The sequence below is a fragment of the Thunnus albacares genome, chromosome 3, assembly GCF_914725855.1.
Source record: "Thunnus albacares chromosome 3, fThuAlb1.1, whole genome shotgun sequence".
NCBI classification, from domain to species: Eukaryota; Metazoa; Chordata; class Actinopteri; order Scombriformes; family Scombridae; genus Thunnus; species Thunnus albacares.
Genome location: NC_058108.1, coordinates 27,187,957 through 27,213,919, shown reverse-complemented (window position 1 = coordinate 27,213,919; position 25,963 = coordinate 27,187,957). Strand labels below are relative to the sequence as shown.

Here is a 25,963-nt window from a genome sequence, read left to right as displayed (position 1 = left end):
AAGATTCTTGTGGCTACTTTTCTTATTCAGTTAGACTTGAAAAGAAAACCAAAGAATCCCACGCACTGTCTATCACTTGAACTCAACATTTCAGTCCTGAGACCTTCATCAAATACAAACACATACAGACAGACGTTTGTCTGTATGAGGACCAAAACATTGTGTTAACAGAGTGAGTTCAAGTGATGGACAGTGTGCAGGATTCTTTTCAAAGAGTCAAGAGTTTTTGATCCTACTAAGACTTTATGATGTGTAAGAACCTTTTTGAAATTACAACCTATCCAGGTAAACTAAAGATACAAATCTTCTTGCTCATTTTGTATGACACAAGAAATATATCAACATGTCATTTGTATGAATATACAAAATAATACAATGTAACATCAATATGGACAAATACACTAAAACTGATAATAAAACTTTTTTCATTTTGTTCCACATCATATAAACTGAGCACAGACAGTCTTTGTTTGGATTAGAGAAAAGAAGCACAACTTGAGAGATGGGTTAAATATTTTTCTTTTTTTATGTAGCTGGAGGAATATTTTTTCATCCAGATAGTTAGAAAAGTCTTTGAGGATCTTGGAAATACCTTTGGAGTAGAGCTGCAACCACCAATTAACTACCAATTAATTGATTAGAACTGATAAGAAAAAATCTCTCAAATTTTCTCTGTGAATATTTTCTGATGTCTTTGGTCCTCTAAGACTTTGGGTTTAGGGCTGTTCTTTGGGACAAATGAAGACATTTGAGGACATCAGCTTGTCTCTCTGGGAAACAGCGATCTTTTGACATTTTATAGACCAAACGACTAATCGATTAATCTAGAAAATAATCAGCAGATTAGTTAATAATGAAAATAATTGTTAGTTGCAGCCCTACTTCACTTCAGAGCATCAGTAACTGCTGTGAAATGACCTTCTGGGTTTTTCAAAGATCACCAGGTATTTATGGAAAAACAGATGTTCATCTCTGTGCTTTGAATGCAATAGCAATACATGAGAGGCACAAACTGGAACCAGGCTGGATTATGACAAGTTTGGGTTTTTGTTGCAATTTAACCTTGTCAAGAAAGGTGCAGGCCTTTGATATGAGATGACTACATTCACAGTAGAAAAAATTAGATCAGACTGTCAAAATAATCACATGTAGAAGGTGATATTTTCAGTGTTGTTTCAGGTGCGTTCAATGCTTTTCTTTCACAGCATTAGTGTTGATCGTGTACTAGCCTACTGTACATAGGAAACATTTCCTACATGCACGTCTACTCCATGATATTATGGAGGAGTTCTAAAACATTTACAAACTACTGACAAATACATACACAAGGTACGAGAAGTACCACAGTTTGGATATACTGGTGTATAATCTGTGACTTTATATATTGTAGTAATATTAATATATCAGGGCTTTTGTAAAAAGTGACATTGCAGTAACTGATCGGATCTCGTCTACATCTTTGTCATGCAGAACCAAATGAACATATTCTATTTCTTCTGCTGGTAAAAGGCCACTGCGATCTTTCTGAGGTATCAAGCAAAAGAACCGAAAAGCAAACAGAGCGGTGCTCTACAGGAGGATGCAACACAACTAGAAGACACTATAACAGCAGCAAGGTAAGGTACAACAAATCTTGTGACCCTGAATGAAAAAGACACTGAAACTCAGTCTCAAATTGTCAGAGCTAATTAGCAGCATTATATAGTCAGTAGTGTTTACTTACTGTACATCAACATCATCACAGACACCAGCACATATGGTACATACGCAGCTAAGCAGGCAAAAAGGCTCCGGTGAAAAAACACTAATTCGCCGTTTGTCAGTTTAGTTAATGGCCCCCCCCTCCCCCAAAAAAGGAACCTGTGAAAACAGTCTTTGTACAAACAAAACAAAAACACGTGGAGTTCATTGCATCTTGCTCTTTGCAATTTATAACCCTGATGTCAGCTACTGAAGGAATCTTACAAGGTGAGAAAGCTTAAGGTTTTTTTTTTTCAGATTCCTGTCTTTTGCATGATGTGATCGGAGTTTTAAAGTCTGTAAATGGGGACGGAGAGCAAATATCAATTTACATCAAACAGGGGGAAAAGTTGCCTCTATCTACTTGTCTTTATTCAGTCAGTTTCCTCTGCTTTCAGTTTTATTTCCAGCTTGGCTTCAAGCTTCTGCTGGATGTGGCCGAGTCTCGAGACTGGACAGACTTTTCAGAAAAGCTGTTGGTCTTACGAATATCTTCACGTGTCGGAGGTGGAGGGGGAGTCTCACTGCGGTACGCACTGCGACTGGCCGCCTTCATGCTTTGCACCCGTCGCAGGTTTGTCCCTTGCGGCCGCTCCTCGCTGGCGTGAACTGTGGGTGATAACCTGTTCTGCTTCACAGAGGTTTGTCGACCTGTGAGCGAGGCACTGCGAGACGGGGTGGAGGGGACGGACGGGGTGGCCATCTCTTTCTTGGTCCTGGAAGTCGACGCTACGGTGTTGCGGGCAAAGCTGGGAACATCGGAGCTGTTCTTGGGGCCTAGTGTGTGTGAGCTGCTGTTCTCAGAGGAAGCTGCACACTGGGCTTGAGCTTGAGCTTGAGCTTGAGCTTGAGCCTGTGCGAGGGCTCTCATGGTGGAGCGGCACATCTTCTCCTCGGGTGCAGGCTTGGGGATGTTCCTCAGAGGTTTGGCGCTCGGCTTGTGAATGGAGGCCTTTCTTGGGGTAGAATCACGCGCCCATCTGGAAAGGCTGCCTGTGAGGCTCCTCTGAGCTTTGGAGTCATCTGGAGGCAGACTGGAGTGTCGAGGCGGTCTTGTTGTCTTCTCGCTCTGTCCTCTGGCTGGTGTGCTCTGGTCACGCAGAGGCCGACGTGATTCTCCACCCTCATGCGCCAAGGTTCTCTCTGCTCGCTTGCTGCTACCTGCTCTGGCAAGCTTGCTAATGGGCACGACTTTCCGCATGCCCTGGGTCTCGCTGCTGGTCAGCGTTCGCACGCCACGTCCTCCGCTGCCCTTGGTCGCTTTGATAGCTTTGCTCTTTGCATGCACTGGTTTTCTGCTGCTACTCTGTGCATCTTTCTCCACACTTTGTTTTCCCTCAGCAGTGTCACAGCTCTCTGTGTCCCATTCCTCTGTGGTTGCAGACGGAGTCATGGAAGCTGCGTCCACAGATTTTGGCGCTGAGAGCTCATTGGTTGAAACCGACTGGTCATTGGGAGACAGGGACTCCAGATTAGAGGACAGGGAGCTCGGATCTTGCTGGCTCTCCTGATCTTTGCTGCAGTCGCTCGTTCTGAAATTAAGTCCCTCTTTCGTTAGAGATGAACTTTCACCCTCAGAGTAATCCAGGGTAACGGAGCAGTCTGTTTCCGTGCAGTCTAGTATATAAAACACTGGCTTCTTATTGGATACAGAGGTATCTAACGGGAGGGGAGTATCACAGGTTGTTGATGAAACTGTGCTGTTCTCTTCTTCTTCTTTCTCTCCCTCAGGAGAGATCCCAGTCTGTGTTGGAGGATCTATTTTCCCTTGCCACGCTGACTTGAGATCCAACCTTCTTTCTAAAACTCCTGGAAGATTGTCCAGAGTCTTGGGAGGTGACCGTCTCTCCTTTTCCATATCAGTCACCACAACATCCCCCTGGTTGACAAAGTGCATATGATTGCTGTTATTGTTTGGACTAGGTAGTTCAAAGGCTTGAGGACCTCTAACTAAAGTATGCTTCTCCACACTAAAATTCATGTGGCTGGTAATTGTTGGGTTGGACTTCTGAAAGACATAAAAGGAATGAGGCAGAACACTGCCCTCGGACACAGATGAGTAATTATTGTTGTTGTATGGGTCCTCGTTAGCGTTAAACCCAGAGGAGGAAAACCGGGCCAGCGGGCTGATAGGTTCAGTTTCTGCACGCGGAGACGTCACCTGTCTGTCGCACCCCAGCTCACGATTGTCGTCCTGGGCTAAGATCCAGGGGGTCGTCTTCCGCTGGATGGGGCGACCCGACCGAGGTAGACTGTTAAACTTGGAATAGTCAGTGGGATTCCCAGTGCCTCCAAATAGCTCCAGGTATCCTTGGAGTTCACGGTCCGCTATGGAGGTCATGGTGTGACGGTGACGGCGAGCGCTAGCAGAACGTCCCAGCGGACTGTGTGGACTCTGAGACCTCTGCTGGAAGAAGTCTAGTAGGCCTTCCTTGGTGAGCATCTCCACGTCGTTCTCGCTGCTGCTCCGACCGAATCCCCCGCTCTGATCTGCACTGGACCACGCAAAGCGCTTTTCCTCCAATTCTCTGAGCCGACGCTGCCTCGCCGCCTCCTTCAACTCGCGGTCCATGTTGTCCTGAGAGAAAGCAGAAAGAGGAGAAACGTTGAGAGGTCGAGGTAGACAGGAACACAATATAGAGACTCACCAAACTAATGGCTGAAGATTTGGAACATGGTGTTACAATGAAGTCCGACTTGGCAAGAAAAACAAAAAGGTTGTAAACTAGCCAGCGATTTAACCTGGAAGTTCGTTTAAAAACTGCATGGTCGTTTGACTGCTTGTGTTCTTTTCAGCAATGTCGCCATGTTCCCAGATCTCATAACCGATGAGAATCATGTCCAAAACTACAAAAAGTTGGAAAAACCCAAAGTATTCTTTAAAGCACACTAACCTTAACAGCTTTCTTGAACTTGATGCAGAAGTCTTGAAAGATGCGAAAGCACTCGTCCAGCTTGAAGGTGTCCTTGTCTTCACAAAAGAAATCAATGAGAGTGTTTCCCTCTTTACGCAGATCCAGCCTGCGTCTCTTCAGGTCCTGAAGTGTCCGTGCTGAACTCTGAGACAGGACATCAAACATGCACAGATTTCTAATTCATAAAATGTTATACACTTTCATGGATGTCATTATCTATAGCACCAGAAATGTAGAGTGGCTTTCTGTACATGTGTCTGTGTATATAATGTATTATGTAACTACTCCTGCCCCACCTGCAGGAAGGGCTCCAGCTGCTGCAGTAGCTCTGGGTCTCCTTGAACCTTTTCCTCCAGGGATTTGATCCGGACATATAAGGAGGAGAACTCCACCTCGATGTTCTCCACTGAAATTCTATATGAGAAAAATTACAGCATGAAGATCAGGAAATTTCTGCTTATAGACAATTTTTGTTTGTTTTATATGTATTATAATCATATGGTTGACTGGAAATTCTCCTTAAAGTTGATAGCGTGACAATATTTGACAACATTTTACTGAGTGCACTGTCAGACTGTCATACAGTAAAGGTGAAGACAGGGAGAAATGTGTTCGCATATCCCGCGGGAGGGAGGAGTAATCTGGGCTTGTTGCCACAAAGAGATGACCTTGTGAAGCTGACAGAGCCTGACAGCCACCAGCATCACACGGCGTTCTGAACAGGACTCTCAAAGTACTGCTCTTAAGTTAGATGTCAGCTTGAGTGATGAGGCTGGACTTGGTTTTCAATTCAGCGATAAATAAAAATGTAACGTCTGTTTTGTTCAAATTGTTGAATGACACATTCTGGGAATCAATTTATGCCTGTGTAGTTTATCAGCAGCCATAATTCATGAGACACTATTCACCATTGACACTACATGTCTGAATGATGTTCTGGCTGCACACTGACTCAAAACCACAAATGTATCTAAACGGACAATGCTTCAGTCCCAATCAGATCATCTTCAGGAGGCCTAATTTGTCATTGTTTTAATAAAGGACGGGTTCACAGTTTTTCAAGTCTGTCATAAAACAACAGTCAGGTACCCAAATGAACATTAAAATAGGTTTTCCTCACCAAAATCATTCATCCTGTTCATACTGGCCATTGGATCCCTTCATAATGCACTTTCAAGTGACAAAATCCACAGTCCTCATTCTGTACAAAAATGTATTTAAACGTTTATCTGAAACTAATATGGAGCTTCGTCCAAATGAGTCAAATCAAGTAGATATCTTTCAGCGTTACAGTCTTTTTAGTGCCAAAGTCCCTTTTTTTGTTACTAAACTTCAACTGCAGCTCAACAGGGAAACACAAAGAGGGAATTTGATGCTAAAAAGACTGTAAATGTGACAGATATCCACTTGATATGACTAACTCAGACTGCTGAAGCCTCATATAAGCTTAAGATAAACTTTTAAATGCATTGTTGTGCGTGTGGACACACTGTGGATTTTGGCCCCCATCATTTACATTGAAGGCACATTTAAAGGGGATCTTTTAATGGCGACTATGAACAAGAGGAATGATTACAGCAAGGAAAACCTCTTTCAGTGTTCATTTGGGCACCTGACTGTTGTTTTAAGACAGACTTGAAAAATTGTGAACCTGTCCTTTAAGATGTGATCGAGACTAAAATGCTGTCTATGTAAGTCTTAATTAATTGGACTTTTTTGGCCACATAGGGGCAGCACAACAAGCTAAGCACAACACTGACACATTACCACCTTAGAGAGTTGATAAAGCAAACATGTTAGCAAATAGTTACCTATTTACACATCAGACGGACACTAAGCAACATTAGCATTCATTTGAAGTCATGTTTGTTTGTGTCCAATATTGACTCTCCTTTAAGCTTCGTTTGGCTCTCTGGCTCTTTAGCTGCTAAATGCTGCAATTTCTTCATCAGCTGGTCACAATCTTTGTCTGTCTGCCGTTAAGTGGTGAGCAGGAAGTGTACAGTGGGGGTTTTAGAGCTTTTTCGCTGAAAACAGCTGCCTGCTGCATCAGGAAACGAGGCTGATGAGAGCAGTGAGAGTGAACCAGAACAGTTAAGTTGGGGGCCGGAAAAAACATAGAGCCGAGGGAAACTGCAGAGTCGGGTGATAATTCTCTGCAGGTCATTTGATTCATTGTTGATAGAAAAATATTGATTATATGAACTTAAAATAAATTTGTGGTTTGGAGTCTGTATGCAGGTATGACTTTTTCATTGATGCAATGTTGAGAATAGGCTTGTCAGGCATCAAACTTACTGGAAGGTATTAATTATAACAACATTGTCAAAAAAGGAAACAATCTCTCTGTTTACCTGGCTGCACTCTGAACATCGTGAAGTTTATCTGGAAACTTGAGCAGCTTCTCATCTTTCTTCTTTGCCTCCTACATGTAGAGACACATCATGAAATGTTTGTTATTGTACATGATAAAGAGGCATCACTGCTGTGTGATGGACTACTGTGCTTGTAGCCTTTGTTTGGTTACGTAAGTGCTTGGCCAGCCACACTTGGCTCTTTTCTGTTTCCTGTCACCATCTGCTGTCCACCTGCCGCCCTCTTGTAATCATGGTGTTTGGACGCTGTTTGCTGTGAAAGATTTACATAAAACTAATTCTTTCCGGCTGACAAATAACTGTCTCTAACTACACACTGGACCATATTATTTTGAATTTAATTTCACACATATGAAGTTTTGTGTGGGTTAACTGCACAAATCAGCATAGACAAGAGATTTTCCTATATGAAAAATGAATTGGATGAAATGTATTGTCTTCTAAAATAGTTACCATAGTTACCATATTGTAGTAAAATACTTCAAATTGTGTTTTTCTTAGATGAGGTGAAACACATTGCTTAACATACACATTAATGGCTTCAAAAACAGAAGAGAACCTTATATCATTCTTATTTATTGTATGAAATTATATTAGGGGGACGCTGCATTTTTCCAATATTTTGTTTTTTTTATTCCTATTAATTAATTTAAGAATATAATTGATAGATGAAACTGTTTTTTTAGGACTATATCCAACAGCAAATGTAATTTTTTCCATTAGTACGTAAGAAACAACAGAATTAGAGCAACGTATATTAATATAAATTTGGCAAAAATGACTTGATTATGAAAATGTTTCCTCTGTGTTGCACTACACTACACTGTAGTAGATTTGCTATCTACTCATAGTTAATTTGTGAAAAATAAAAGTTTTGCTGTAAACTATCAAAGTGAAAAGTTCAGCTTTCTTCAGGGGCCAGATGTTTTTGCTGGAGGGCCAGATTTGGCCCATGGGCCGCTATTTGCCTACCACTGATCTGAGGTAACCCAAATATGTAGCCCTGCAACAAACTGCACCAGTGTGAAGCTGTTAACATTCAGTTTTTGTTGACATCAAAGGATTTGACGCCATGGTAATTATGTTACAGTGCTGTATTGAGTTACATAAGCTACTACAGGTTTCAATAGTGTCCCTGATATTGTATAACTGAAGCCGTCACTCACCATGGCGACAAAATGCAGCAGGTTCATCCCGGGCTTGTTGGCCTTGGTGTCAGCCAATGAGAGGAGGGATGACAGCTTGAAGCCCACGGCATTGCCTGCGTAGCCTCCCTGAAGAACCACAGAGGAACAAAAGAATGATCTCACAGCAACGTAGAGAGATGTTAAAAGACACAGCTGGCAATATTATATAATTTTCTTACTGTCCACAAATCCCATTAAAAGACTAAAACCAACAATGAATTGATCTACGGGAAGACCAGGGCATCCTTCTGGGGATTTTAGAGAGGAGTATATTTGGATGAGAGGCCGAGGAGAGCGAGGAGTGGGGAAGGGTCAGTGGTTGTTTTTAATACTTTAGAAATAGAGTCAATATTTGCAGTGATTGACTTACTACAGGGCTATAATTTAGATTAGAGGGAGACTTAGATAATGGGGTGCAAGCCAGTGCCGTAAGAGACATTGGTCTGCATGACACGTCCTGACCCAGGTAGGGACCCAGTCGCTAAGGCAGTAATGACAATGGGACCAGTGCAGGATGCTGTGTATATTTGCTGCCCAATAATATACTTGGAAGTTTGGAAGGGCAAGACCCCCTGATGCTTTTGGCATCTGTAAGAGCATCTTTTGTATCCTAACAGGGCCTTTATTCCATATAAAGGAAGAATGGCTTGGTCTAAGGTTTTGAAAAAGGACTTGGGAAGGAAGATTGAAAGAGAAACTTGGGCAATACATTCTTTTTTACCGAGTTAATGCGATCTGTAAGAGACAGGGGGAGAGAGGACCAACCAGTAAAGTCCAGTCTAGGCTGATTTTTTTTTTAAAAAAAGTCTTTATACCAGGCTAGCTGCTTCCTCCTGCTTCCAGTCTTTATGCAAAACTAAGCTAACCGTCTCCTAGCTCTTCATATTTAATGGACAGATATGGGAGTGGTAGCAATTTTCTCATCTAACTCTTGGCAAGAAAGCAAATGAGCATATTTTCACTGTTGCACTGGCTGACATGTTCCTTTATCACCATGAACACAGACACTTAAGTTCATTTGGAGTCAATCTCACATACTGTTGTAAATACTCACTACTAAGTACCAAATGAGGATTAATTCACAGCTGAAAATAATCCCCAATAAATGCACTTTACACATATTTACTCTTGTTTGAGTTACTTTTGGTAAAACCTACAATGTCCAGCCATTTTAGGAACATTTGTAAGCCTTTTTAAGTCTTCTATTATATATTTTCACCCATTTAAAAGATTTATGTCTTGAGTAAGACATAAGGAAAGGAAGTCACAAAGTATAGAGATGGACTGACACATTATTGGCTTTTTGTTTTTTCATGGGAACACTCGCTTTAGTATATCAGACAGACTGGAGTGTAGTGTCTGTGTAATATAAAGTGAACATGACTTGCAGACTTACAGCATTCATAATGTTTCCGGCCTGCAACACCAGATGCAGAATGGCATGAAGCTCCTCGCAGTTCATCAGCTCTATAGGAAAGGATCAATACAAATGCAATTAGTGAATCCAGAGCAGATCACAGCAACCCATTACACACTTATTCCACTTTGATTTACCAGCATCAGTCAGGACAACTTGCAGCAGTAATAATGATCTGTTTCAAACGTATTAGTGCTTAAATTACATTTCTTTTTGCATTTTGACCATCGGTATATTAGTGCTAATAGTAAGAGTAAATAAGGGTACTGCAGATAGTTTTAATTAAATGGTGTCATAAAAGTTAGACTTAATTTGTCCCATGCAGTGTTTAACTGATAGCCCTGCAATGCGGTGGAAAGGTCACTGTACTGTAGAGGAGGGTTTTAAGAAAAATCCAATAAGGCACAGAGAGGCAAGACAGTGTGACTCAGCTAAAATGACACAGAGGCTCAAAAGATGCGCAGTAATCACTGTTTAATATTGCTCACAAGGTCTTGGTCAGTTTATAATCCCCAGAATATGTCAAACTCAGTAGCACATGGCATTTTTTAGCCATTCTAGCAACGTGGCTGTACAGATGGCAATATCTGTTGGTCAGTCCAGACTGAAATATCTTGGATGAATTGCCATGAAATTTGGTAGACACATATATGTCTCCCTCAGGATGAACTGTGTGAAGTTTAGTGATCCCCTGACTTTTAATCCGGCACCATCATTAAGTTTTTAATTTGTCTAATACTTGGTTTATGGCCAAATACCTGCAAAACTAATGACATCCCCTTTCAGCATTACCTGTACTTTGTGTTTAGGGCTAATTGGCAAATGTTAACATGCTAACACACATTAGATGGTGAACATAGTATACAATAGCATGTTAACATTGTTAATATGAGCATGCAGACAGAAGCATTTAGCTTATAGCACCACTGTGCCTAATGCAGCCTCACAGAGCTGCTAGCATGGCTGTAGACCCTCAGTCTTGTTACACTTCAGGGGTGGTACTCATGGGTTTTGGTCCATTTTAACTATATACAGCTATGGTGGAATTTTTGCAATCATTTAAAATGCATTTTATGATTCATAAAATGTATAAATTTACATATGAAAAATCTAAAATACAATACTTTTAAAAAGGAAAAAGATGAAACAGTCTTGTCTTTCCACACCGCTGTATAACAGATGACACATTCTAACCTTTTTGTACGCCGCTGCTGACAGCTCAAATATCTGGGTCACCTGTCTGAGCGCCTGTGACTGTGTGTACGAGAAGGATGTGTCATTACCTTTAGTGGCGACGCGGACGACATCGATCTCATGGCTCATCAACGCACAGGAAGGGAAGAACTCTTCCCGTAAGACCATGGCCTCGATCCGAACCTCGAACCTGTCAGAGTGCAACACATAGAGGGATTGAATTTGTGATGTGCGGTGAACGACAGGACATTAATGAAGACATGGGTGCAGTGAGGCATAAACGTTATTTTCAAATGGTCAGGATGAGATATGAGGAAACAGGAGGGATAGTTTTTTTTTTTTCTTACATTACAGTTAGTGGGACATAACTGAACATACAGTATCTCTATCTTGAGTGGCCATGAGAGCTAATAGAGCTTTTAGTGCCTCCAGATGCTCAATACTCATTTAAAAATTAATGGTACTTCATTTAATACTCACAGAGAGTAGAATTTTTTTTTCCAAACATTGTTTTACATCTGCTCCCTCCACACACCATCTCCATTACACTAATACTACTGTAATGTGATATCACCCAGTGTTGTTGCAGAGAAGAAACTTTGGAAAAAAGATAAGAACATTTTCCAGAAAATGTCCACAATATCTGAGACTTTGCTGGTAGGGCAATTATTTAGAGCTGCAATTATTAGTCAATCGGCTATTCAATCGATAATCAAATAATCATTTCAATGATTTTATAAGCAGAATTGTAGCTGGTCTGAGATCCTAAAACGTGATGATTTAATGATTTTCTTTGTCATACATGATAGTAAACTGATTATATTTGGGTTTTGATTGGACAAAACAAGACATATGACTCTGGTAAATTTTTCACTATTTTTCAACATTTTTATAGACATATCAATTAATCGATTCATCAAAAGAAATACCGGTAATTGTCAGTTTAATTGATTATTTAAAAAAAACTTTAACTTGTACTTTCAAATTGATTATTTACACTTTTGGAAGAGACTGCAGATAACAATTCATCAATCTTGACTAACTGTTACATTTTAAATTGTCATTTTATGTGCACTGTCCCTGAAAAATAAATACAAACGAATGCAACAACTTTATAAGAACACGTATAAATCAGATATATAAATCAGAGCAGTGCGAGTTAGTTGGAAAGTCCCTACAAAATACAAATCTATCCTCACAAATGTATTAAAGTCTGAACAGTGTAATCCTTTTCTCCTTTCACTGAATGTCAAACAAATAACACATTTCTCTTTGACTGAATAAACTACGCACTCAGCCATTGAAACCAACGTACCGTGGCACCTGGATCAAGAGGTACATAAAGGAATCAACGAGCGTCAGCTTGTCTGGATCTCCTTTAAACGCCTGCAGCTTCTTGATCTGTGGAGAAAATAGAGAAGGAAGAAGTTCAGCGGGTTCTACTGTCTTTTATCATCAGTTTTGGTCTTTAATTCAAATACTTTATGCTATTCATAATTAGTTAAAAGCCACACAGACATGCATAAACACACACCTCCTCTATGTCAGGCAGGAGCTTCAGCAGGTCTTTGAGCAGCTCTGCTCCGTAAATCTTTCCTTCTCCTTGTCGTATGTCTTCCACAATGGAGCGGTTGGACCTGGAAGTCAAAGATCTCATTTCAGTTAAGGTCAATAAATAGCACAGGTGCTCAGTTTAAATGCTCCCTCGATGATTACAAAGGGACTTGATCAAACTTTTCCTCAGAAAGAAAGTTGTCATGGTCTGGTGGAGCTTTATTGACATGTAAAACAGAATAATGGCACCAACAATTAAAGGATTTGCTCTGTTGATAAAGATAAAATGCTTTTCTAGGGGATCCAGATCTTTTTAAAGTTTGCTGCTTTGTCCAGCTTTCACAACTGAGTATCAACGTGCTTGGATGCATTTTTGTACCCTCGACTGTACATGTGAGCATTAAACGTGCAGTTAAATTCACTTCACCAGTTCAACGTGTATTCTCAATCATGTCTGGTTACTTCTAGTAAAATTCATTCATGACATCATCCTGGTCTGTGGCGCTGCAACACAATATCTACTCTAATTACATCACTGCTATATAAAAGACTATTAGATATCCTTCATGGATGATTTCCAGTAATCAGATACCTTACAATATAATGCAACCCGATACATGCACGCTGCAATAAATGCCACTTTTATGAAGCTCATAATATTCCACTTTTGCTGAGATGGTGTCAGTTACATGTTTACTCAACTCTTGGATCAAAATGTATTGTGAGGAGCTCTGGTCATGGTCATGGTAACAGTAACATAAGTTTTGTGCTCTACCTGATTTTTGAGCTTAAATTTGTGTGTTGCTACATGACGAGTTCTGCTCCTGGATGATGGAGGAGAAGATTATTTTACATTGTTGGGTATTTTACAGTATTTTGTATTATTTTTAACTATCTGATTTTATTTGCCTTATTGCAGTCCTGAAATGTTTCCATCCTGGTTCAACAGTTTAGAACAGTTTCTAACTTAGTTTTGAAAAGTTCTGAATGAATAAAGTTTATATTATATTATGTTATATGATATTTGTATGGAGAGTTTCACGGCGATCGCAGCCTCAGAGGTGCTCTAACTGCCGGTCACCCAACATCGTTTATGAAGAAAGTGAACATGACTTTTACTTCTGTTTGTTTTCTGCAGAGGCAATCTCAGTTGACTTACAGATGGAGCACTTTCAAGGCTTGAAAAGACAAAAAACTCTCTCGGTTGAATTATTAGCACAGAAGATGAACAACTGTGTTTGAACATATCTGGTTCTTTGATAGAAAACATAAAAGGTACGAGCCTTTGTATATAAAAATGTAATGAGAGAAATCAACTGCAACTTTCAAGCATAATTTTAGTGAGAAACATCCGATCGCCAAGATTAAAATTCTGTTGCCTGTGTTGTTAACAGTGAAGGGAAGTTTGATATCACACTTTGTATAAACTTGATAATACATTCAGTAGTTTAACTGACTTTATCCACTTCACACAACCTCTGTGTTAAAATCAGGGAACGTTTTTTCATTCTCTTTTCTCTTCCCTGTTTTTCTGGGTGTTTTCTCTGTTTGGTATCCTGCTCCTTCTATTGCTTGTATTTGTTTTGCAAATTATGATTTTAAAAGAAACAGTTCACTTTCTGATTCAGAGTCAGTTTTAGATTAAATTTAGCAACTATGGTGCAGTTTTTGATAAAAACGTGAATCTGCAAAACACTCTGATTGGTGGCTCTGAGAGAGTAGCATTTCTATATTGAGGAACATTGAAGATATTGTTGAAACAGCTATCAGCACACAGTAAACTGCCAAAATTGGTAACTGTTTCAACATCTTCAATATTCAGAAAGATTCAGATTCAGAAAGTCCACTTTTACTTTTTAAACTTGTGTAAATGTTTTTGATTTTTAATAGATTTGCAAAAGATTCTGAAAACATGTTTTCGCTTTGTCATTATGGGTTGTTGAGTGTAGACTGATTGGCAAAAATAAAATAAATTGTTCAAAAAGTGAAGGAGTCTGAACTCTTTCTGAGTCAACTGTACATAGCGGATAAAAGATAAACACATACTTGTGTTGAAGTAAAATGAACAAACAAGAATAAACATTGACAGCGATGAGGTCATTGGCCACACTCAGACAGAGTGCAGCATGGCTCCTAGGACAGTCAAATGTCATTAAAATGTAGTGGGGAGCCATGCAAATACACTGTCATGCAAACAGACACCTGACACACTTTTTGTACTCTACTCCAAACACGAAGTACAACGCTGAGTCTGGTCAAACACACCTCGAGATTTCCTGATCCAATTAATTATAAACAATGGAGCGCAAAGAAAGCCTATTAAAATAACTGACACAGATTTTGACCCTAATCTTCCACGTTTATAAAGGTTTATAATGGATTTTTCCTCTGTTCAACCCTCAAACACAAACTGAAACTGACAATGTTGCCATGCTAGCGGCATATGGCTCTAGGGATGGGCATGTCGGTCTGTCTGGCCATCACTTTGATCCAGGTTGAGACTGAAATACCTCAACAACTACTGGATGGATTGTCACGAAACTTTGTGTAGACATTCATGGTCCCCAGAGGATAAATCCTAATGATTTTGAATCCTCTGCTCTTCTCTAACGCTCCCAGCAGGCTGATTGTTTAGGCTTTTAGTGAAATATCTTGACAACAATTGGATGGATTGCCTAAACCTTCCTCTAGCGCCATCAGCAGGTCAAAGTTTTCCCTTACCCAGTGAAATATCTCAACACCTGCTTGATGGATTGCTACCAAATTTACACTTTCATGGTTCCCACATGATGAATCCTAATGACTAATGATCCCCTGACTTTTCCTCTATTGCCACCATCAAGTCACTTCGGATTATGACCAAATACCTGAAAAACTAGTGACATTCCCATCAGTCTCAGCTTTACTTTGTGTTGTGTGCTTCTTAGGAAATGTCTGCATGCTAACACGCTAAACTAAGATGTTGAACATGGTAAACATTATAACTGCTAAACATCAGCTCAGCATGTTAGCATTGTCATTTTGAGCATGTTAGCATGTCAATGTTAGCATTTAGCTCAAAGTACCACAAAGCCGCTAGCATGTCTGTGGTCTTAAGATACCATCAGTGTTGGGTCTCAGTGTATCTCTTGGAAAACAGTGTGAACAGGTAAACACATTATACTCAAATATGGGATTTGAAGAAGGATAAAAAAAAGTCTCCAGATAGCTCACTGCCTCCTTGTAATGGCCAAAATATCTTTCTTTTCTCAGTACTTGTGCAGTTAGCTTGTGGCACTGAAGTGCCGGCAAAATTGTTTATAAATTCATCATCCTCCTTCCCTCTATACACTCTGTACCTGTATGTCTTAGTTATGGCTTCATGTTCTGGACTTTTACGACCAACATTTCTAAACCTGTGACACATCCATCCTGGATTTCATTACATTTCTCCCACAGAAACATCACAACATGTTACACAATCAGAGGAGTGACATATCGAGGGGAGAAACATAACAAATTCAGATGCTTATATACAGGTCATGAGGGGTCACTGAAAGGTTTGATGAGTGTGTAAATGATGTGAATCATATGCTTTTGCCTTCATCGTCACCAGATCTCAACCCAGCTGAACACTATGGAACATGTTAGGCAGCGCTTTCCATCAGGATCCTTTAATTTGTCACGGTATTCATGCTCCCCTGGGCTTTATATAAGCTGATCTTCCCTCAGGCGGTGAAGCAGGTGGAAGACTTACTTTTTGAACTGCTTGAGGAAAATGCCCACATTCATCCCCCTCTTGGAGTCAAGGATACTGATCTGAAAAAGATGTTGTAGTTTTAGTTAGAAGCAGCCTTTAAACAGTTGAACAATGAAACAGAAATACACATATATACCCCTGCCTACTCCCAACTACTCCTGGTAGTTGCTGCTCATGTTACTTGCATCCCCCCACCACCACCCATACTCTCCCTATGGGACACTGAAATTCCACCGGGCGACACGTGTGGTTCACACCTCCTCCATTAACAATAGCTTGTACTGCCTTCCTTTAACAGGTGACTGTACAGTACGTACATTTTTAAAAAGTCTCCCTCACAAGGCCTAATTAAAGCTTTTAAACGGCAGTTAGACACACCTGTGGCTTCAGTTAAAGACAGAGGCAGAAAAGTAAAAAAAACATTTAAAGTTTCCTTCCACAAACTATGCTGAATTGATTAATCAATTAGTCAATAACAATATATGATAATAGACTAGTATATGATACTAGACTAGCTAATAGACAACATTAGAGATATGCGTCCGTGTGCACTGACTGTGGCTTTATTTGAAACTCCCGAAGGAGTGTTGAGTAACAACTGTTCCCTGCAAACTGCTCACACTTTGAGGTTTGTCCAGCTGCGCTCAGTTCATTGTGGGGACACAGAGGGGAATTATCTGTGACATCTCCTTACGCCTCACGTGGGTTTTATTTTACAGTTCACCTGTTACATACTTTCCAGGAGTCCACAATGACGCAAGCCCGCTTTTGTGCTGATTATGAACACAAATCATTTTCTACACTTAAAGAAAAGCTGTAACTTAGCACCATTACCTAACTTGTCCCTGCAGGGATATCTTAATACAGAAGGAGCAGTGTAGAGTTATGGACTGAAGCTTTGTATGGTTATGAATCTGGGACTCTCTAATCCCATCGGTGGTGTGTTTAGGACTTGAGGTAACCAGCATGTCTTGCACATGTTTGCAAAAACAAGGGTGGTGGTTGCAGATGTAAGAATTTGTAGGTGACATGACTCCACTGTGTATTTTCTGAAACTGAGCTTTGTAACGAGATCAGCAGCATATTTTAATTTAATGGCTTCTTTTGCTTAGAGTTTGATCATGAAATCACAAGGCTCTTAAATGTTCAGCCAGTTTGATAGAGGCAGTGACACTGACTTCTGCTACATAAAATATTGATTGTTTATATTCTTGTTTTATATCTGCATGGCAAAAATAATCTAAGACGCAGAGAATTTGATGAGAAGTGGTGTAATTTACAACTTTGTACAACATGTTAGTTCTGTCTGCTTTTCACCACTAACCGCTTACTTACCACTGGTTTGTCCGCACCTTCAGAAGAAACCAGAAACCCTTTCCACTGTCAATCATTTGTACTCACTTTCATAGTTCACCAGATAAGATTCAGGCCTGAATCTTGATTGATTAGCGACCAACAGTGTGCAGGATTTCGGGTTTCTTCTCAGTTTATAAAGTTTTTGGTCTAACAAAGGCCAGAATAGATTTCTAAAGTAAAATCTAAAAAATATACTGATGAACTCTAAATTTGTCCAAACTTTTTCTTGAGGTTACACATTTAAAAAGCTGCAAAAACAGTGACATACAATGCGAATAACTTTTGGATTTTATAAACAATCAATCAATAGTAGAAATGATCTTATTCCTTATAGTAGAACATATAAGATTAGATTTAAAAGATGACAGTTTATGCAGGTCCGATGGGTTGAATATATTACCCTCAATCAGAAACTACATCATCATTAAAGTCAAAACAAATGTGTTTTACTTGTCGGTGTTTGGACACACTGATGAACACTCACCTCATCTTTGCTGCTCTCTTTGAAGGACCGGGTCCGGGAGATACGGGCTGATGTTCCAGTGGCCGGCGTCCCCCCACGTATGCCTGTCATTGCCTCCTCCTGCTGCCCGAACAGCTCCTCCACAGAGCGGACATCGATCTGGTACTGCTGCTGCCGCACTGCCAGCGTCCAGATGTTGGGCTTCCCGCGGACCTTCTCCTCCGGGATCGGCTTCCAGAAGAAGCTGCGTACACGGCGCTTCTTCCTCGTGTTGTGGCTGGTGGACGTGGTCGCCGGGGGCGGCAGAGGCGGAGGAGCCCCTGGAGGCGGGGGTGGCAGGGGAGGTGGAGGGGGAGCTTCATGCTGGGTGTTCCGGGTGTCACTGAGGGAAGGTAGGGTGGAGTGAGTGTGTCCAGACATAGAGGATGGCTCAGAGGTGGTGATGGAGGAAGTGATGCAGCTGCTGCCCTCGCTGCTGCAGCTCTCTGGCTCATTGGTTGAGGTTGGACAACTCATAACAAGCATCACAGGGATAAACTGTCAACATATGAGCTCGATGCTCTGAGTGTCTTTCGCAAACTGAAAAAAAAAATCTGTATTTTCTCTTTGTAAACAACTAATTCTTTGAGGAGCTTCAGTTCACCCTGAGGAACATCAAAATGCTGCAGTGTACGTCCCCTCAGTGGTGGAGGAAGGTAGCTGTCCCTTCATCTAGTCACAATGAAGGGAGTATGTCCTTTGATTGTGTCCATCTCCATCATTCAGCTGGTCATCCATCGAGCTGAGCAGAGCCTTTGAACGTTACCTCCCAGGGGAAGAGGGCGGAGGGCGGCAACAGCCATGGAGCTACAGAGGCAACAAAAACAACATAGGACAGGATTATACAGAGGTAGTCATGCATGTTGTCATGGGCAATCTGAAATTAGGGGAAATTAAGGGGTGCGACAGATCAAAAGGGAAGGGGTACTCAGTCAAAGGGGCTCACAATGAGGGAAATGGCAAATCCTATTTTTTCTATTTTTGAAGGGCTTTGAAGTCAGGCTCTGGGGTGTAAAATGGTCAGAGACATTACACACAAAGCTTAGCTTCTGTAACACAGTTTGGTGTCATTTTCATTCTAAAACAGCTCTCATGTAGCGGGCTGCAAAAGATAACTAAAGTAATTGCAGGTTAACGCAATAATGTGATTTCCACAAATAATTTCCTTTTAATAAAGTCATGTCTTGTGGTAGTGTGATGATCTGGTTTGACCTCAAAGCGACACCTCGATGCCTTGAATTAATTCTCACTAAAACTGCTGTACCTGTCAATTATTTATTGCTGTTGACTCTTCGATTTTAATCTAATTAATTCCATTCCTTTAATTAATTGATTAAAAAGACGGTATGGGATGAACTCTGGTAAAATGAAAAGCAACAATTACTAAAATCCAGTCAGACAAACTTCCTCAGGTTGGTGGCCAATCAGCATCCAGTACTGATAGTAGCTTTATGGAAAACAACCGGCGGTCTCTCATGTATTCCAATCAGCATCATCTGTTGCCATAGGGAAGAGCCTGTCGCATAGCAACGAACAATCACAAAACAGCACAGTGTGCCATAAAAAAGCGAATTTGATCAGATCAATTTGTAGGTTCACCCTGCAACAACAAAACATTTGAACTGAAACAACTGAAGAAGACATTTATTCCATGTTACCGGGCCCAAAAACACATCCACAAACTTGCAGAATAATCTAATAATAGTTATTTTTTAATTTTTTTTATCTCAGCCTGGAAACTGCATTACACCTGTGAGGACTTTAAATTTAATCATATAGTAGATTTGAAGGAAAACTCTTCAATTGCATTATAACACCTGAAAAACTCTAAATTTCCACCTCAGCTGACAGCTCACTGTGGGAGAACATGAGTCAGGGACCCTGAGCTAATAGGATCTGTGTGTGTGTGAAAGTGTGTGTGTGTGAGAGAGTTTGTGTGTGTGTGTGTTTGCACGGTCTCTCTCCCACAGCAATGTGGACATGTCGTCTCCCCAGCTTCCGTTTTCCTCTGCACGCCTGCGGCTAATAGGATTCTCATACAGTGATTATCTACAGGTAATACAACAAAATTATGATGATGATGTAAAACTAAAATCGGAAGCAAAGATGTCTGATAGTCTCAAGTTTCAGCTTCTTATTTGTGAGGATGTGCTGTGATAATAAACTGAATATCTTTGGATTCTGGACTGCTAGTTTGAAGAGGTCACCTTGGGATTCAGGGAACTGTGATGGACATTTTTCATTATTTTCTGACATTTAGAGAGCATACAATTAATCGAGAAAATAATCATCAGAATAATTGATAATGAAAAAACTCGTTAGTTGCAGCTCTAACTGGAACCATAAAACAACATGACACTGAGTTTTATTCAAGCACCTTCGCCTGTAAGAGAGCGCCCACCACTATCAAATTAAAGGGGCGGTTACTGGTTAACACAGTGGGAATTTGCTTCTATTCCACACAGTAACTGTTGAAAAAAATACAGTTGTGTTGAGTCTAAGCCCCCCATTGCAAACATGCACCTTGTTATGTAAATAGCATGTCGGTCTCATGTCTTTTACATAAAAGTCACATTTCCTTAGTAATACTGTATATTGTAAAACGGCACTGAATTGAATGCCGTCACATTAATGTAAAGGTTACAGCAGCATAAGGTAAAACATGCACATACAGTAGAGAAAGATGATTTTAAATTAACAAAATTTACAGGTCACTGAAAACATTATTTAAACATAGACTATTACAATTTGAAACAACCTCTAGAAACAGCACAGTGTTTCAGAAGAGAATTTACTGAAGACAGGAAGTGGTCATTGAGTGGTAAAGGAGTACTGGAAAACTCAACCACCTCATAGACCAGAAAGGAGGGAAGTACTTGAGCCCCCTCCCCTTCCCTCCTTGCCTCTTATTCAAATTATCAGCTGCACTGTTGCTCTCAGTTGGAGGGAAACTGGTCCTGTTTCAGGACAACACATCACTCACAGTTGACATGGCTACAGTGACCTGATACTCTCCTCTCGGTCTAAAGTAAGAAATGAATAGAAGTTCTGACAAAAACAGGAGATGAATCGGAGGCTCGGTGGTGATGGGGGTGACAGTGTGTTGCTTTCAGCACCTTAAAATTGACTTAACAGAAAGAATTTGATTTCAAGGGAAACAATTGGAACCAAGATAAGTCAGCACATTTTCTATCTTTTGCATTTGTTCATAAACATAATAATAAATAATTGTTATCAAACACGTGGCTACTTTCTGGTGATTTCTATAATCTACTTGCTGCCTCTTATACAACCTTTCAAGTACATCTTAGGGGTAATCTCCCATTAGTCAGCAGCCTTGTCCACCTGATACCAGAGGGATCTTTACTAATTAATAAAGCAGACGTCACAAATGGCCTCATGTTGCCAACATCAGCCGGCGTGCTCAGCTGTCCCTTCTTCAGAGCCGGACCACAGCATCACTCATGTCTAATTCATGAGACTGTGACAACAACTGACCTCACACCGAGTCATCTCCTTATGCGGAGCTAAAAACATGGCTGCACTAAAAGATGCAATGGAAAACAGAAAGGGAACGGGAAGGGTTAAACTGTCTGCCACCTCGGTTAATGTTTTTATTGTATTTTATTGTTTATTCTGCACATTGTCATCTTTGCTACAGTCAGCTGCTATAAAAGAAGAGTTCAACATTTTGGGAAATACATTTATTCGCTTTCTTGCTGAGATTTAGATGAGAATATTGATCCCTCATGTTTGTTCAATAAATATGCAGCTGGAGCCACGAGATGTTTAGCTTAGCATAAAGACTAGAAACAGATAAAAACAGCTTGCCTGTCTCTGTCAAAGGTCAAAGAAATATGTTCACCAACACCTAAATTCAGCAATTAACTAAAATGTTATATCTCGTTTGCTTAATCTGTTCAAAAACTGGAATCTTGGGACTCCAGGAAGTCACTGCTCCCAACCAGCAAGTCTAGCACATAGCCCCCATAAAACCACAAGTAGTTGTTTTTAGATAATAAGTTTGTACAGATTAAACCAGATATACATTATAGTGTTAATAAGTGAGGTTTAGAGGTGCTGGAAAGTGGACGTTTTAACTTTGGACAAAGCTAAGCTAGCTTGCCCCATAGTCTTTGTGGCTAAGCTAAGCTAACTGTGTCCTGGCTCTAACTTTAGATTTGATGGACAGACATGAGATCAATCTTCTTATCTAACTCTCAGCAAAAAAGCAATAAGCCTTTTTCTCCCCCCCAAAAGGAAAAAGGTCCAACTATTCCTTTAAACATGAAGATACAACCAGAAGACAGTTAGCTTAGCATAAAGACTGGAAGCAGGGGGAAACGCCTAAAACTGCAAATTGTTGTTTTAATGCTTGAGTTTATGTATGAATTAAACTAAAGAAATATAACATTCCCAAAATGTCAAACTGTTCCTTTAAAGCTGAACACACACTTGGAGACACCCTGCAGTTTTCCGGTCTGCTCTCTAACTCTAGTGAAACAGACATCTGAGTTGTGTTACATGCGGTACATTAATCCTGCCTCTCCAAAGAAATCAGCTCTGTGACTGTGATTGATAAGTGGTATTTCCTTCTCATTACATTACATCTCAAACTGCATGATGAGACAACAACCAGCCAACAAGGCTGTAACCGACATCATTTGCCTAACATGATTTACTGAGGAGGAAACACACCTGTCAGTAACACTATACAGAGGAGCCCTGGGGGAGAGAAAGCAGAGAGACCGTTTCCAGATTTCACACATCATCCACCTGTTGCCGTGACAGATTGTGGGTACACCTGTTGTCGACCCCGAGGCATTCCCACTGCTATCAGTCTTTATTAGTGACAAGGAACACCCCACCCTCTATCATTAGTGTCTGATGGGTAACACAACAGAGGTCAAAGTTAACATGAAGAAAGAAGTGGGCCCCTCCCAAGAGGTCGCAAGAAGCTCAAGATGCCCCGAGTACAAATTATATTCAGTCTAATTGTGTGGGGTCCCGTTCTATCTCCACGGGTCTCGGGTCTGTGTGTCAATATGTCTAATACCTGATAGTGGTGCGTAATACTCATTGCAAGAGAAAAATGTGTTTTTTGAGGTGAGATGGAGACTGTGAACTGTGAAGTGCAGGGAAATTGAGGGTTTCTTTGACATCTTGAGGAAGAAGTTGACAGAAAAGGGACAGAAAAGAGCACAAAGTAGGTGAAACCAAATGTAACAACAGCTTCTTTCTTCATCTTTTATACAAATTGCTGATAAAGATGAGAAAAGAGCTGGAGTTGTTCAGGTCAGCCACATTGTTTATCAGGTTTAATTATCCTTTCATCTCTTAGGGCCCTTTCAGATGCAGTCAATTGTTTTAAAAATGACTCCACTTGTACTAATTCCAACAACTCAAGATATCTGCTGATACCAAGAACTGATCCTATACCTATTCTGTCATTTTGCCAATTTTTCCTAGATCTCTCACTGCAAAATCTGGATCCCTCACTGCATAGATTTATTGGAATGATTTTTATGAAAGGTAACATGAGGTCAGGGGTGCTGTGGCACTAAAAAACTGAGTTGGCGGCCTGCTATGACTGAATGAATGTAATGGATAGCCGAAACACTGACCACTAAATTACATCAACAGAGAAACTGACGGTTGAAAGTGGATCAGTCATATTATGGCTGATATCTGATATGCTTAATCAGGTCAGTATCAGTGCCAATATTGATCCAGTGAATCGGATCGGTTTTTTGGACTGACTTGAAACAGACCTGTAACAGACCTGCTCAAAACTGGAATACACAACCTGAATCTGGGCAAATGACTAAATCATTAAAACAATCGGAAGGGAAAAAAATCACTCTTATTGAACCTGGAAACAAATGAGTGAGAGAAATTAATGCAGATGCTTCCATGCAGGAAACAAAGGTATCGCTGGTTTTACGACTATGAAAATGATGTGAATCATGCGCTATGACCTTCAAAGTCACCAGATCTCAACCCAGTTAAACACCTATTGGAGATTATAGAGGGACATGTTAAACAGAGCTCTCCACCACCACCATCAAAACACCCAATTTTGGAAGAATGGTGTTTATCTTTTCAGCAGACTTGGAGAATCTTGCCCAGCACTTGATTAAGACACTTTATGTTGGTTCTTTGTTATATTTGTCACCCACCTGTAGTTTCATAATATACAAAAAGTGATGCAGAGACCTCTGACTGCTTTCCTGTTTCATAAAAACCCAACCTGCACAACTGAAAAGGTTTTTAACTTGTCGTGACTGTCAACAGGAATCCAGGGAACCGCCAAGTCCAAAACAAATAAAATCTGCTCTCACTCACAGAAGTGTGATGCTGAAGGTCAAGGCACCGCTGCCTGCTATAATAATCCCCTGTTGCTAACTTCCAGTTCAATTTCCTGAGGGTCAGTGAGCCCCCTGCAGAGCTGAGGTCTTTCACTCACACTGTAGGGGCAAAGAGGCGCGTTCACAAGGGGTTTGGCCAATCCTGCTCCATCAACATCACCATGGGAACGCTCGTTAGCAGAGAGCAGTTCTGCGTAGAGCTCAGTGGGGTGTCGCTGTCGGACCTGTTTGTTTTTGATCCGTTCGACCACCTTGATCTCTGCTTGCCCAAACGGTGGTGAGAGGGCAGGCCATGACGGGATTTTAGTGGCACTGAGGACTATTTTTTTTACTCATGTCTGTAAAACGAATTCTGCAAGCTAAGACTACAACTAATGATCATTTTAATATCAATCAATCAATCTACACATTATTTTTGTCAATCATTTAGTCTAAATATATCAAAAGGGGTAAAGAAATGTCCACCTCAAGTCGAGCCCAATGTGAAAACAGCCCAAAACCGAAAAAGCAGCTTGTCTCCTACTGTGTGAATAATGTCCTTGAGTTTTGCCTCAAGTCGAGTCGAATTTATTTATGTAGCCCAAATCACTTTTCACAAATTTGCCTCAAGAGGCTTTAGAGTCAGTACAGCATACTCTTGTGTGTATGTGTATGTCCTCTTTCCAGGTACAAAGAACTGTATGACATCTGACATTTTCTGTCGATGAACTGAAGCTTTTAGCACAAGTTCAAGTAGAAAACAGGTATTACTCAAATTTTGTCATCAAACTGAGGCTCCACCTCTTGAGACTTGTTTGAGGACTTTCCTATCAACCAATGATAATCCAGGCTGAAGGATACCTGTTTTGTCTCTTATGTCATTGCAGTCAAAATGCTGCTTCACCCCACCAACACCAATGTCAAGGCCCTCTTTACAACTCCCAAAGGGGATTTCCAAAGGGCTACTATTTAAAGGGTTTTACACTCATAAATTAATTGAATTGATTAAACTATAACTGTATAAAATATGCACACACTGTCTGTTGCTCACCACTTGGATCATCTGTTTCTGTATTGTTCAGCAGCTCAGTGTGGATGAAAAAAAACGCTGCACCCTTTACAATGGAGAAGACAAACAATAGACTTTGAGTTGAGCATATTCTCACCAACAACACAACACAAACACACACACACACAGACAAAAGAGTTGTGTCGCCAGAAATTCTCTTTTCACATAAAAGAGGATATGAAATGACATCTTTTAGGAGCGTGTAGCAAACAGAGACAAACGTTTACAGTACAGCCGTCCTTGGCGACAGCAGAGAGACTGCAGTTCATCATTCAGATGTCGCAGAAGGTGACAGACTGCAGCAGGATCACTAATGTATTCAAGCTGTATAAATCTGGTCTGCCTCATAAATCACATTAAGCCTCCACCCTCATCCTAAAACAAAATGCACCTTAGTCAAATAAAGTGCATGTCAAAACCTCAATGTAAAAAGTTTGCTGACAATATCTTTTGACACCAGACAACATGTGCTTAAGTTACAAACTAAATATGTGCTGAACTGCAGTCCACTTATCATCTCATAATGCTGGTTGTGTAACACACAAATTAACTACCAAGGACAAGGAAC

The 25,963-nt window shown here is 40.6% G+C and overlaps 1 protein-coding gene across 1 annotated transcript in view; it reads right to left on the bottom strand.

Annotated features, from left to right (window-relative positions):
* Positions 1–860: 860 nt before the first annotated feature.
* fhdc1 (FH2 domain containing 1) overlaps positions 861–25,963 on the bottom strand; it is a 34,192-nt gene continuing 9,089 nt past the window's right edge. Inside the window, exons 2-12 of the mRNA XM_044347381.1 lie at positions 17,962–18,786; positions 16,119–16,180; positions 12,363–12,465; positions 12,144–12,229; positions 10,918–11,018; positions 9,614–9,684; positions 8,197–8,304; positions 7,010–7,080; positions 4,952–5,069; positions 4,635–4,799; positions 861–4,318 (exon numbers count right to left, since the gene is read on the bottom strand). Of these exons, the coding sequence (XP_044203316.1) occupies positions 2,141–4,318; positions 4,635–4,799; positions 4,952–5,069; positions 7,010–7,080; positions 8,197–8,304; positions 9,614–9,684; positions 10,918–11,018; positions 12,144–12,229; positions 12,363–12,465; positions 16,119–16,180; positions 17,962–18,465 (3,567 nt within the window). The 5' untranslated portion in view covers positions 18,466–18,786 and the 3' untranslated portion in view covers positions 861–2,140. The remainder of the gene's footprint in view (positions 4,319–4,634; positions 4,800–4,951; positions 5,070–7,009; positions 7,081–8,196; positions 8,305–9,613; positions 9,685–10,917; positions 11,019–12,143; positions 12,230–12,362; positions 12,466–16,118; positions 16,181–17,961; positions 18,787–25,963) is intronic.